Source organism: Mastigoproctus giganteus, chromosome 8 (genome assembly GCF_048544385.1).
Source record: "Mastigoproctus giganteus isolate SK-2022 chromosome 8, ASM4854438v1, whole genome shotgun sequence".
Classification (NCBI taxonomy): Eukaryota; Metazoa; Arthropoda; class Arachnida; order Uropygi; family Thelyphonidae; genus Mastigoproctus; species Mastigoproctus giganteus.
In genome coordinates, this window is record NC_143582.1 from 69,760,746 (window position 1) to 69,775,057 (window position 14,312).

At 37.0% G+C, this 14,312-nt stretch overlaps 1 protein-coding gene across 1 annotated transcript in view; it reads left to right on the top strand.

Moving 5' to 3' along the window:
• LOC150081608 (EF-hand calcium-binding domain-containing protein 4B-like) overlaps positions 1–14,312 on the top strand; it is an 80,437-nt gene that overhangs the window by 12,532 nt on the left and 53,593 nt on the right. The window contains exons 3-5 of the mRNA XM_090379467.1: positions 3,584–3,767; positions 9,180–9,326; positions 13,973–14,063. Coding sequence (XP_090235593.1) covers positions 3,584–3,767; positions 9,180–9,326; positions 13,973–14,063 — 422 coding nt within the window. The remainder of the gene's footprint in view (positions 1–3,583; positions 3,768–9,179; positions 9,327–13,972; positions 14,064–14,312) is intronic.

A 14,312-nucleotide genomic window follows, 5' to 3' on the forward strand; every position in this document is an offset into this window, starting at 1 on the left:
TATAGCCAGCGAGTCGTTTATTTCTGGAACAAGTTGCCCTCGCAGGTAGTTGAGGCTGACAGATTGAATAAATTCAAAGGTTAACTGGACAGTTACCTGTATGAGGAGGGAAGCATATAATTTGTATTTTTTTTATCTACTTGGTGTTGTGTTTTTTTTTTTTTTTTTGCCAATACAGCAAAAGTCTGTAGCTTCCTTGCAGTATATGGCGAATCCTGCAGTCTTCCTTCAGTCACTATCTATCAGAGTAAAGGAAGCGAGATTATACACTTTCTGATCCGGACGCCTCCCATAGAATTACTAATGGCGCCTCCGTAGCCAGGTGGGAAGGAGCAGCAGTGCGTAGCACACGCTTCTTGATTAGACCGGGGTTCAAGCCCGTCACCACCAAATACGGAGGATGCCGAAAGGTCAGGGAATGACCACCGCATATCCCCGGAGCAATATCGTCTTAGTTGCTAATGCTCCTAAAAACCAAATAACAAACAAACAAACAGACAGAATTACTAATAGGTTCGGTCCGGTCAGGTGCACTATCTAGCGGCCAGCCTGCGAACTCCATTTCACAGCTGTACCCTCCAAAAGTAAACAAGATTGGACTTCGCCATGATACACATCATAACCTCAAAAGTTCAATCATACTGCATGATAGAAGAGATGAGGGTTGCTAGTTTGCTCTGGAGAATAAACATGGGCTTCGTCACTTCCAAGCCTCCAATAACCAAAGTGGTGGTATTGCACCCGTTGATGAGAGTCATCTACTACTTTGTATTGCCTGGTAACACAGAGGGGCGGCATTCATCTGTGTGGTGCGGACGACACACCACGACCCCAACTTACGTTGGTTTACACCTGGCTGGTCATCTCCAGTATACTAAGTGCCGTGTTACAGGACTTTTGCACGGGAGTTATACCCAAGGTTACTAACATTCTCACCATTATGGAGGTGCAAGCAGAGGATTTGGTTGTCGCAGAATAACCGGACTTCGATGAAATTCGGTCCACTGGAATCAAGTGTCCTGAATATTAGTTCCATCAGCGTTTTAGCCAGGTACAAGCTGTAGCTTTTCATGCCTGAGAGAATGTTTGTGACAGTCTCCTTTTCCTATAGTTAAGGAAATAATTTATTTTTAAATAATGAAGTAATGTATTTTTCAGACAAATTTCGATGAAAATTTTCATCGAAATTTTCAGACGCGTGGCGCACGGAACGTCACTCGTACGATTGTTCTCAACCAATTAGCATCTTTTTTATTGTTCAACGTGTGACACGCGGAACATCACTCGTATGACTGTTTCAGATCCATGACGATCTGAAACTTAAAGCTCCATGAACCAGTGAAAGTACTGTATGCTTTGAAGCTTTAAAGCCAGCAGAGGCTGGCTTTAAATTCTTAAAAGTTCGAGTGCTTCAAAAAAAGGATATCAAAAGTGTTGAAAGGCATGGGGAGGCATCCAGTGCTGATAAAAAAAAAAAAAAAAAAAAGCAGCTGAGACCTTTAAAATTGAATTCCAAGAGTTTGTTGATCAGGAGGGTTATCTTCTCCAGCAGGTTTTTAACTTTGATGAAACCGGCCTCTTCTGGAAGCGAATGCCCAGGAGAACGTACATCACTAAGGAACTAAGTATGAGGCTAGTTTACCTGGGCTTAAGCCTATGAATGCTAGGCTCACTCTCCTATTGGGTGCCAATGCCTCTTGAGATTTTAAGATGAAGCTTTTGCTTGTGTATCACTAACACTCCCAGAGTATTTAAACAACAAAAGGTGGACAAAGACGTCCTGGGAGTGTTTTGACGCAGTAACAAGGAGGCCTGGGTTACAGGATATCTCTTCAATGAATGGGAGCTTGAAGTTTCCGCCCTTCAGTGAAGAGTTATCTTGAGAAAAATAAGCTTCCTGTGAAGGCAATCTTGAGAAAAATAAGCTTCCTGTGAAGGCAATCTTGTTCAATCTTTTGAGACAAAATTTGATTTTGTTCAAGTAAAATTTTTGCCACGCAACACCACTCCTCGTCTTCAACCAATGAACCAGCAAGTGATTGCAAACTTAAAGAAAATCTACACTACGAAAATGTTCGCAAGTTGCTTTGCAGCGACCTCTGGTGAAAATGCTGTCACACTCAAAGATTTTTGGAGGCCGAAGTTCAACATGCTGGATTGTGTGAGGCTGATTGTAAGTTCTTGGAACGATGTTTCCACCAGTGCTTCAATTCAGCCTTTAAAAACACCTGGCCTTTAATTACCCATAACAATAACGGATTTGAAGATGATGGTGCTTTGACAAATGATATTGTCACTCTTAGTAAATCAATGGGTCTGGAGGTTAGCAAAGAGGATGTGGAGGACCTTATTGATGCTCATGGGCGTGAGCTAACAACAGAGGAGCTACAAGAGTTGGCGAAAATAATTAGGGAGAGTAACACTGGAGAGGAAGAAAAAGACACTAAAAAAGTGTCAGCTGAAGGCTGATTTCTTGTTGGAAGCGTTTAAGAGAAGTGGTGAAAAAACACCCCGACATTGAAAACACTGAACTTATGATGTGTAAAATGGAAGATTAAGTCATTTCGTACTTCAGCAAGCTGCAAAAAAGCCGTAAAAAACAGTCCACTTTGGACAGTTTCTTTGCCAGTAGCAACAAAAGATTGAAAAGACACCTTACGCTTGATATAGTCCCACCACCACTACGCCACTATTGATTTCATCAGATCTGCACTTCAAGTCTAAGGTAAATGCTAATTTATTGTTTTTTTTTTTAAATGTTTTATGACTATTTATTAAATAATCTTTATAAAAAACAAATTTTTAATGTAAAAATGAAGTATAACATGTAAGAAATACCTATCTATCATGAAATCTATTTCATGTGTTGTTGGAGAAAGAGTTACAGGAAATCAATGTATTATTGGTTTCAACTTGACAATAGTGAGCTATAACATGCTCAATTTTTCCTATATTCTACTATCTTATGAGATGCAACAGGGCTTACCTTTATTTTTTGCTATAGGATGGCTTCTTTCGACCAACTCTCCTGATGTTTTCCTTACTGATGGGGAGGCAGTGGTTGGAGTCTGAGTTGAGTGGGCACCCAATAGTGATACTATGGGGTTGGCCCGCTGCTGTTCTGACAGTGGGGGAAGACGTTTAATAATTTTATAAATATCATATCGTTGTTATAACTTAATTGTTAATGCATTAAACTAGGAGAGTTGGTCGAAAGAAGCCATCCTATAGCAAAAAATAAAGGTAAGCCCTGTTTCATCTCATAAAAAAATATTTTCAACATATAATGGGTTTTGTAGAACGAATTTCCATCGGATGTTGGGGCCCCACTGTATTGACACGCATGCATGGCACACCGAATAATTTCACTTATTATATGCACTCATTTTTGTGCTTAACAAAGAAATAATAAAAAAAAAATGCCAGTCTCTCACATGTTGCGTTAGAACTCATGTTCCTGATATTAATTAAACATTGGTGGCTAAGGGTTAAAGAATATTATCGCTCCTGATATTACCACAATTCTTTCTGTAGGATTATAACCTAATACACATATATTAACTGCTGATTGTGATTATTTCAGGAATGTTCCTTGGTATCCAGACCAATTTTCGAGGCAGAGGATTTTCCATTACTGCAGATGATTCATCACTGTACAGTGGGAATAATGAATACCGCCATAATTATTCCGAATCGGACAACGAAGAAGATGACGACGAATTCCAGAACCTTCTGGAAAATTTAGGGGCACAGAATCTCTTCAAGGAGTAAGTGCAGTAATTGCATTTATTTTTGGTATTATTGCAAACGCTGCTACTCATAGGTTTAATCAACTGATTACCGATATTCATGTATAAAATCAATTTTTCGTCAATTTTTAAGCTCTTAGAATCTAAAAAAATAAACCACTGTATCTGAAACTAAACAAATTCGAAACCTCAATGTCGAGGTGGGTTAAAAACTCAGCACTTCCATCTCAAGGTTTGTATACCTTTCGCTATAAGTAGACTACAGAGACTTATTTCGGTTAGGAAACGGAGCAAAATGTAGCCCAATAAGCATAAAGTAATGCATCGCGGGTTCATTCTTATCACAAATGAATCACTGTTAAAAGCGCATCAGTCATTTTTCAGGCCATATTTGATTTTATTTAGTTTTCGTTAAATATGAAATAGCTCTATCAATTGGTGTTAAAAGAGCATCAATCAAATCTATTTTCTATGAAAAATCAAGAATTAAAATTGTTGGTTTTTGTTACAAGGTCATAAGTCAATGACTGGGTCTTGCAGGTATTCAGAACAGGGCATGTGTGGCAGCGCCATCTTGTTCTCTCCACCTGTTCCTTAGTTTAGAGTCTAATATTTAATGTCTAAACTATAGACATTAAATTAATTTTAGTTGCTTGTTGAACTTTTCTAATGATCATCTAGTAAATAAGCCGTTTATTTCTGTTTATAATTACATAAATTTATATGACTGAAAGTCATAAATTTATGTAATTATAAACAGAAATTATAAATTTATGTAATTATTTATGTAATTATAGTAGTGTTAATGGAATGGACATTCCAAACAGAAAAAGGAGACATTCTGATGAATTTAAGAGAAGTAAAATTAAACGTCTAAAATCAAAGGAGACGCGCACGTTAATTGCATAGGAACTCATGCCGAGTTCCTGTGAAACAGGGGCCCTCAAAAATTTACCGAACTTCGCCTTTTTTCAGACAACTATTCGGGCCAAAACAAAAATCAGATACTTTAATGATATCTACTCGCACTTAGAGAAATAAGTCGTTTTGAGAAGCTTCAACATTGTTTTTGCCATTTGAGGACACACCTTACCGTGAGTGCGATAAGGATTTTGGAACAATAGCATTCTTTCCTTCATCTTTCTTCCATTCCTTTATTTTTTCACATTAAGAGTAATTTAATTTTTTTTGCTGTCTTGTTTAGTACCGATCTGCTAGGAACCTCCTATAAGTCAAAATTCCCGTCTAAATTCACGATAAATTGCACTTTTATAACACTATCAGATTGATAAAATTTCGTGATAAACACGCGTGGTTCTTTACGTCACCCGGACCATGATGATTCAAAACTCCATGTAATGTAATCTGCATAAGTAATGACAATTTGTCTAAGTAGCAACTAAAACATTCTTTAAAAAAACAAAAAAACAAAAAAAAAAAAAAAGATCGGCGCACACTGTTTTCCAGTCATCAGGTTAGGATGCGAAAAAGTCTCATTATATACAGGATTCCAGAAATCCAAATGATTTAAGTGCACCCACGAACTTTCTAATCTACAAGAATTCTGAGAAGAAAGAAGTAGCGGAATCTAATTTCGACATTTTTCAAAGTGAATAAGTAAATCTGTTTCACTGTTGTTTCAAGACTGAATCAGAATTGAAAACTACGTGTGTTCAATGGCCGTTTTTCGCCTCGTTGTTGAGTTAGTGCATTTCACACCATGATAGCGAGGGACTGATGTAGTCAAGGTTTCAGGAGCGAGAGTGATGTAGCACACGCTCTGAATAGACCGTGGTTCAAGCCACTGACTGCTAAATACGATTAACAATTGTATGTGTTTGAAAAAAAATGTTCTTGTTTATACTTCGGTACGACCACCAGCCCAGAAAAGTTTATAATAAATCATGAATATAATTGATCATGATCCGTGGTGTCCTTTACCGATAAGATTACGTCTGTTTCTAAAGTAGTAAGATCGAATATGTTTGCCTACGGACAGGTCAACACAGACTTTTTCTACTGGGCAAACGTCCAATGACAGAAATAAACTCTTTTTCTAAACTTTCTTCGTGTGATCTCAATTAGTCGGTTTTGAGCATGACCTTCTGCAGCTTTCAGATATAACACGGAAGACGCATCAGTGCCTTATTAAAAAAATATAATAAATACAGAAATAGATATTGTTAAGCATGGTTGTACCTGTTTATCGTAATTCCTGTCCGAAGTGGTCAAGCGAGAGTGCAATAACGCACCGGCATTTCAGTATGTACACGTAGAAAGCAGATTGACCAGAGTATATTGCGGACCCCCAGAAACTGCGTTAACCTGCTTTACTGACTATGGACATACAGAATGCAAGTTATCAGTTCCGAAAAATTATATTCGAAGCTATCATACATGCCAGTCTGTATGTGTGGTTATGTTCACATACAATTATGTGTGGTTTTGTTCACATACAATTTGGTTTGCCAACTTTGAAAAACATTTAATTACATTTTTAAAAAGAATGATCTTCGATTAACAAAAAATACGGACTAACGAATATAGATAGAAAAAACTAACGAATAAAAGAAATGCGCAAACCGACAACATTTCGCACTTCGTTTCTGCGCATCCGCCATATTGCCCATTCATCCCTCCAATCAACGTACCGCTGCTTTAGCCGGTGAAACCAGCAAGCTTAAACTAAAATCATATGATTAAGCAGACGTATTAACAGAACCGGGATGACCAATTTTCATACGCTGTTATTGTGTACCCTTCCATCAAAGTTACAGTATTTAAACTGCGTGAAGGTGCTCGTTCCCGGAATAAGCACCTTCTTTTGGTTTACTATATGGTGCGCTTTCGGGGAACAAGCATCTCTGTGTGGACCGTGGTTCAAGTCCGCGTGGCTGCTAAATACGATTAACTATTCACTGTCAAAATAATCAATTTCAAACTTCTCTAAACTAGTGGTCGTGCCGGAGTATAAACAAAAACTATTTTGAACTCATATCTGATAACGTACAGCTTTTGACACTGTTCCACATAAAAGCCTGCTGCACGAGTTACTGCTGTGTAGAAAGGGAGAGGTGAGTGACAAAAGACAGTGGTCATATATGGAACTGCTCTTCTTGAACTAATGTTATTAGTGGTGTCCATCAGAGATGAGTACTGGGCCCCTCTATTGTTTTCAGCATTCATTAACGATATCGATGAAATCATTTCAAGCTTATGTCTAGTTTGCAGTGATACAAACGTTGGCAAGTTGGTTAACAAGATCTAGAAAAATTAGATGGATGGGCCGAGAATAACATACCAATAAGGCGGTACCTATTACATTTAACGTAGTAGAGAACAAAAGAGACCTGGGGAGCGTAATTGTACAGTCTAACATAAGGTCCTCTAAGTAGAGATGTGGAGACAGGTTACAAGGACAGCTTATGGGTTTCTGTGAATGATATACAGGAATTTTTCCAGAGGGAAAAGGGAAAGGTGATTATTTCGTTGTATAAGGCCGCATCTTGAGAATTACATATACGTCTGAAAGCCTCATTTTAGGAAGAATGTAGATTGTTGGAACGGGTGCAGAGAAGAACAAGATTAGCCAGGGACACAAAAGGTACTCTTACCATAAAAGACTTCAGTTCTTCAAATTGCAGAGTCTGGAAATTAGGTACCAGCAATATCTGATTGACTTGTTTAAGGCTTTAAATGGGCTGAGAAAACTAAATGCTGATTGGAATCCATTTTTTTTTTCTCATGTCGACACACCAAAGGGGACAAATGCAAACTGGAAAAAGACAGTTAAAGATCAGATGTGGAAAATTTGCTTTGCTTTCAGTCAGAAAGTAATTTATTGTTGGAACAAGCTTTCATTTGGTGTTGTGAGAGTAGATAGTTTGGATACATTTAAGTAAAGATTGGATAAATCATTAGAGGATTTAGTTTGGTTTGATTTTGGGTTTACTGGCGCAACAGCAACCTAGGTATAATGCGCCAACCACGATAAATGAGTAGACATTAAAAATACAGAAACAAAAGTTAAATTATTACAGCTATCCGAATCATTAGAGGATATGGACAGATGATGTGGATTAGGTAGGGTTTTTTTTTTTTTTCTGGCTGATGCTGTATAAGTTTGTTTCCTTGCAAGATTTGCTGCTACTGATATTAATCTCCTAGCATCAATTATTTTACCATAAGGCCTCCTTATACTTTAAAAACTCATAAACTATTGTGCTTCATATATCACCTTAATTTACAGCTAGATCAGACTGTCTGAGGTGAAGATAACGTTTGATTTCACTACTGTTGCATGGTATTGGTAACTTTGTGGACAAGACGTTTGTCTTTTCTCTGTATTTTTTTTTAATGCAATGTAACTTGGGTGGTTTTTGTCTCAACAATTTCAAACTAATGTGGGTAGCTAAACATTATGTAGTCACTGTATATTAATAAGCGTAACTACAATTCTAGACCTTTCTTGCGAGATTTTTTTAATTGAACATTTCCATACTCTTTAACAAGCATATCAAATCATATCTTCCTTCCTTCTTCCCCTCGTAGTGGAGAACAGGCGACTCAGTACTCTGCCGGTGTCTCTGAGCTCTTATGTCTACAATATGACCATTTTGTTTTTCGGTTTCAACTTTAACATAGAGAATTATTGTACATAAAGTTTCCCTCTGTATTAAATTTTAGCTTTCGTGGCAGTTTATAAATTGTTTAATAGCTACTGTATAAAGATTCCTTTTTTTAAATGAAAAAACAATATTACAATGTTTATATTATTGAATTTTGATTTCTGTACGCATGTATACTGTTATTTTCTTTTTCCCTTCTTATAGGACAACTATTGCGCTTAATCAAATGTTGTAATTAAAAAATGAATTTCCATCAGAGTTAGCCATTCTTCATTCTCAAGCAGAAATAAAAAAAACAGTGAAAATTATTATATTTCATTGGGTCATTAACCAGTAACAAATTTTGATAGCATTCCTAAAGAGGAGTATCTTAGGGGCTTAGAGCGAGTTCATACAATTTTATTTTATTATTATAACCCCCCCCCCCCACCAACATTGTCGTTGGTATTGGGCTTAGCGACACAAGGGCTACTGACCACCGACCTTGCAGAAATCTTTAAGTTGCTCGCTCATACAAGAAAGGTACACAGAAACCTTTCAGGATGTTTAAGAAATTGTGCAGATTTTCCTCTCTTTTGTAATATATTTTTTCTTATGTTCGCTTTACTGAGTGAATACAGTATGGTTAATAAAAATATTCACCAAGTTTCTCTATTACAGTATATTTTATGATGGTGTTTATTTGATTCAGTAGTTCTTGAATAATATTCTTCGGATATTATCATGATAGGATCACGTGTATTTTAATAGCATAGAGTTACATTAAGTTATATCAATTATATTTTCTTTTTCTTATCCATAGTGAAGATTATATCCACAAAGTGTGGAATCACTTGAGAGAAGATGATCCCGAGATGCTCTCTGGATTCGAAAAGTTTCTGAGTAAGATTACTAATGACCTTAAGAGATCTGAAACTGATTATTGCAGTATGGAGACAACATTGAAAACGTAAGTTTGTAAATTAATATTTTAAACAAAAAAAAAGTGACCACAGATAGTGAAAATTGAGTAACACACTATTTCATCACGAAAACCTATATGTAAACATCAATAGAAGAGTCAGCCAGTTTTAGCAGTACTGAGCAGACGGTAATTGCTTACTTATTAAACTTTATAATTAAAAAAATACATAGTAAAATAAGCAACACTTAGTTAACTCATGCGCAATAGAGTAGAAGGTGAACGAGGATTACATCTGGGATGAGTAGAGAGGTCAAATCAGAATCGAATATATCTTATCAATATGTTCCATAAAGAAAATTGGGATGAGACAGCCGCACTTGTGCGGCTACTGAAATATTACCACTTCATTCGTAACAAATTCCATCTTGCTCTCCAACATTAATAAATGTTTGCCTAATGTCAGGGCTATCGAATTTTCCATCTCTGATTCAAAAACTGACTTTTCGAGATCATATTACTGTCTGTCCAAGCTTAAATCAATTTAAACAAAGTTTACATTTGTGGGAACTTTGTACCACAGTAATTATTCTACATAAACGTAAATATGTAACGCAAACAGTTTTATATTATTTTTAATATAAGGTTAGTTTTATATTTTGATATGAGGTTTTAAATTATTTCGCTCCCTCCCCAAAACAGCACAAGATCCGCCACTGATTGAAAAAATTTCTATTTATCATTTTCAGAAAGGCTGGCGACTTTAAATTAATTAAGAATAAAATACTTGACACAGTTAAAAAGTTGTTGAGTATTAAAAGCAGCGGTCATGAAAAATAGTGGTGTACTCTGTAGGGTGTACGTCTGTGATGTAAACATAAATAAAAAATAATAAAAGCTACTTACGTTTGTTTTACAATACAGAGTAAAGGTTTGAAAATGGCAAATATTAAATTGTGTCCTTGATTTGCCTCCTAATAATTAGATAACGGTTGCTAAAGCAACCGCTATCTAATCTTTGAAGAAGTGGAGAATTTTCCTTCTTTCTTTCTTATCTGAACAGACAACAGGCAGCGCCTTATCATCAGGTAAGAATCTCTACCTCCTTTTGTGCCACTTTATCGTAAATATTTGGATTTGTGTCCAAAGATTTTTCTTTCTTCTGAAAGTGCTGAGGTGAAAGAGACTGGTATTTCTAATTCACCCTACTGTACATTAATCAGATTAAGATTCGCATTATAAACAACAAAAGAGATACTAATACAAGAAGACCACTAATGTTTAGAAATTACGACGTGCGAACAATTTTCAAAAACAAAAAAAAAAAAAAAATTCCATCTCAAGAGAAAATTCATATTTTTTGATAATTCTCTTGCAAATTAGTGTAATTAGCTATAGAAAAATGTTGAAAATCTTATGGTCTCTCAATTGTTTTAAAATATTGGGTTTTCAAGAGATTAATCTGAATAACTGAACTAATAGTACAGTTATTTAATAGTACTGTATAATAAATCAGAAAATATACAAGGCGTGGTCAATAAGCATTTTCCCTCAACTAGAAATATTTCAGATAAGGATTTAAAACTTGACTCTCAATTTCAGCTATGCATTGTTCACATCTGTGGATAATGCTTTTTCAGGTTTACTCCTTACTTTGAACAGAAAAACCAGGATTCTACTTCATTAATTACCGCCTCAGTCTGAAATCTGCATTCCAGTAATGGTTTCTTGATTTTAGTTTAGGGTCCGGAGAATAAGACTAGTGTTGCAGATTTTCAAAGCCACATCTGACTGCAAAGCAGCCTGGTGAGCAGGAGCGTTATTAGATAGGAGACGGACACCTTTGGATAGCTTCCCGCATCATCTTCAACTCCATAGCCATAGCCTTTCTTTTAACTTTTCCAGGAGGTTTCTGTTGTATCATCCCCCAGTGATGCTGTTGCCTTTAGGGAGGTGACTTATAAGAATGATACCTTTAGAGACCTAGAATACTAACAAATGACCTTTTGTTGCCAGACAACCGAAGCTTGGCTTTTCGGGAGGAGGATTGTGAAGATTAACGTTTCCATTGTTTACTCATTTGTTTTGTTTCTGTTAATAGTGATGTACCCAAACATTCATCCATCGTCATAATTCGGTCAAAAAATTCAACATTCTCTCTCTCTCTCTCTCTCTCTCTCTCTCTCTCTCTCTCTAAAAGCGTGAACCTTTTCAGGAGGTGTCGGCAATTTTGGAACCCATCGGACTTCCATCTTATATATGAGAAAAAAATTCATGCATAAAGGTCCAAACAGACTTATGACTAATGTTCACTTCATTTACTATAAAATTTAGTCATCTGAATTGACTTTTCCAATTTTTCACAGTCTCACATAATGAGCAAACTTTCATATCCTCACAGATTTGTTTTGCTTTTTTGCCTTGCAAATGAAGAAATTGACTGATCGGATCATCTAATTAATCTGTATTCATGGCTCTAGTTCAGTAACCGACGGAACTAGAAAACAAATAAATATACATTAACTTATGAGACTTAGTGGTACCTCTATACATAATATCACATTCCTAACTCAAGAATTTCTAGGCGAGGGTAAATACTTATTAGCCGTCCCTCGTACAGAGCAGATGTATGGTAATAATTTACTGGAATTCCTCGCTCGGCACGATAGATGTGTTCAAGAAAAGTACCATTCATTTACCGGCATGTTACACCACTTAATTTTCTGGTTCCTTTCAGTGGACACGCTTCCGTCTTCTTTCCACCAAATTACCTTTTTCAGAGCTGTTCGCAACAATAATATTGCATGTGGAAAAATGTTTGACGTAGTTAAACTTGAACTGCAGTTACCAAGTTGCTTTTGCGATTATGCGATTTCATATTAAGTTTTGGGATGTAGGGCTCAAGCAATTTAGAGATGATTCGGGCGCTATTAGTTGTAAGTTAGAGAGGGGGGAGACTGAAGGCTGGGAGGAAAGACAGAGATACGGGGTCCATAGAGAAGATGACCCCCAAATCAGTGGAGCAGGCCCATTCCCCCCCCCCCCCGAGGGAAAAGAGGGGTAGCGAGGAAGGGTGGCTAGGAAGGCCTAGGCAGCAGCTGAGCTGTGCTGGGTGAAAGGGGTGCACTGCACCAGGTACCAACGTTCAAGGAGCACCTGAAAACCTGAAACCTACATACACATATGAAGAGAATTTTAAAGGGACCGCCAAATTTAAATTTGCACCCGGGAGCCACATACCCTAGGAACGCCCCTGATAATAGTAGAAGCACGGAAAAGAGCAGCTGATTTGGGATACACGACTTTAAAGGAACCGAATCTTGGTGTTATCACTTCATGAGAAGAAACGGGTTAAGTTTACTCACAAGAACTAGAACAGCCCAGAGAGAGAGAGAGAGAGAGAGAGAGAGAGAGAGAGAGAGAGAGCCTGCTGAGTTCGAACAGAAAATATCACATTTCCACAAATTTGTCCTTAATGCTAGAAAATGAAGGAACTACGAACTTAGCCAAATCGGGAATATGGATGAAATTCCGTTGACGTTTGATGCATCCAATAAAACCGTAAATCTGAGATTGCAAAAATCTATAACTATTAAAACCACTGGACATGAAAAGACACACTACACCGTAGTTTTAACTTGTGCTGATGGGACCAAACTTCCGCCAATGTTAATTTTTGAAAGTAAAACTTCTTTACTGAAAGATAAACTGCCAAATGGAATTCACGTACTTCTACAACCGAAGGGATGGATGGATGGATGAAGAATGTATCAAGGATTGGTTTGTAAACGTTTGGTCCCACAGTCTTGGAGGACTACTGCATAAAAAGGCACTACTAGTATGGGATCAGTTTAAAACACATAGGACTGAAAACATCAAACTGGCCAATATGATGAACACAGAATTGGTGGTAATTCCGGGTGCCTCAACTACCACCCAGTTACAGCCGTTAGATGTCAGCATCAATAAGCCATTCACGAATAACATGCGGGAGCAATGGAATGAATGGATGATAGAGGGGAATCATAATACGGGAAGGATGAAACGTCCATCAGTAACACAAGTGTGTGAATGGGTGCTGAAGTCATGGCATGATGTTAAGACTGAAATTGTGGTAAAGGCCTTTAAAAATGTTGTATCAGTAATGCAATGGATGGTACTGAAGATCATTTATTGTATGAGAGTGACAGTGATACTAGTGAAGAGGATGATGTTGAGGATTATGATGATCAAGTCAGTAATGAATCTGAAGTTGAATAATACTAATATAATAAGAGTAATAATCCTATACTTTCTTTATTGGCTTTTGGGTTTTATTTTTATTTAAATTTCCATTATATTAACAATAAATTTTTTCAAAAGGTTTTTTTTTTTTTTTTTTTAAATTTACCGTTCCAAAATTAGTGTGCGTCGTCCACGCCACAGCGTCTTATTAGCGGACAAATACAGTATATGCGTGTTAAGCTACGGTATGAATTAGGCGCCGTGACAGGGTTTTGCCTCAGGCGCCACAAACACTATCGCCGTTTGTGTGTGCTACTTCTTCCTCCATTTTATTATTATACAGTGATTTATTATTTTCAGACTGGAAAATCCAACATGTATGATTATATTTCGCTTCATTTCTGTCTAATTAATCTTTTGTCTATCATGGTTTCCTCAAGGATAAGATACAGTATGCTTTTATTTTGCAGCCGCGCTAATGAACACGATGCTCAGGTAAAAGAACTGTACGAAGAAATGGAGGAACAGCTGAAGACCGAGAAGGAACAACTGCTGGCCGAGGTGAGATGATGATTGATGTGAATAGTTATAGTAGAATACATGCCATCGAAGTTGAAGCATATTTTCTCACTTCCCACCACACTTTTCTGCGATTATCTTCTCCAGTAAAATTTAAAAAACGTGTTCGGCACAAAAGCTCCTCTTCAAATAACGTACCAGTAATCTCATGCAGAATTAGAATGCGAGGTCATGTGGAACATTTGGTTGGTGTCGAGAATTAGCGCTGAGGTAGCTAGGGCCATGAGGCGT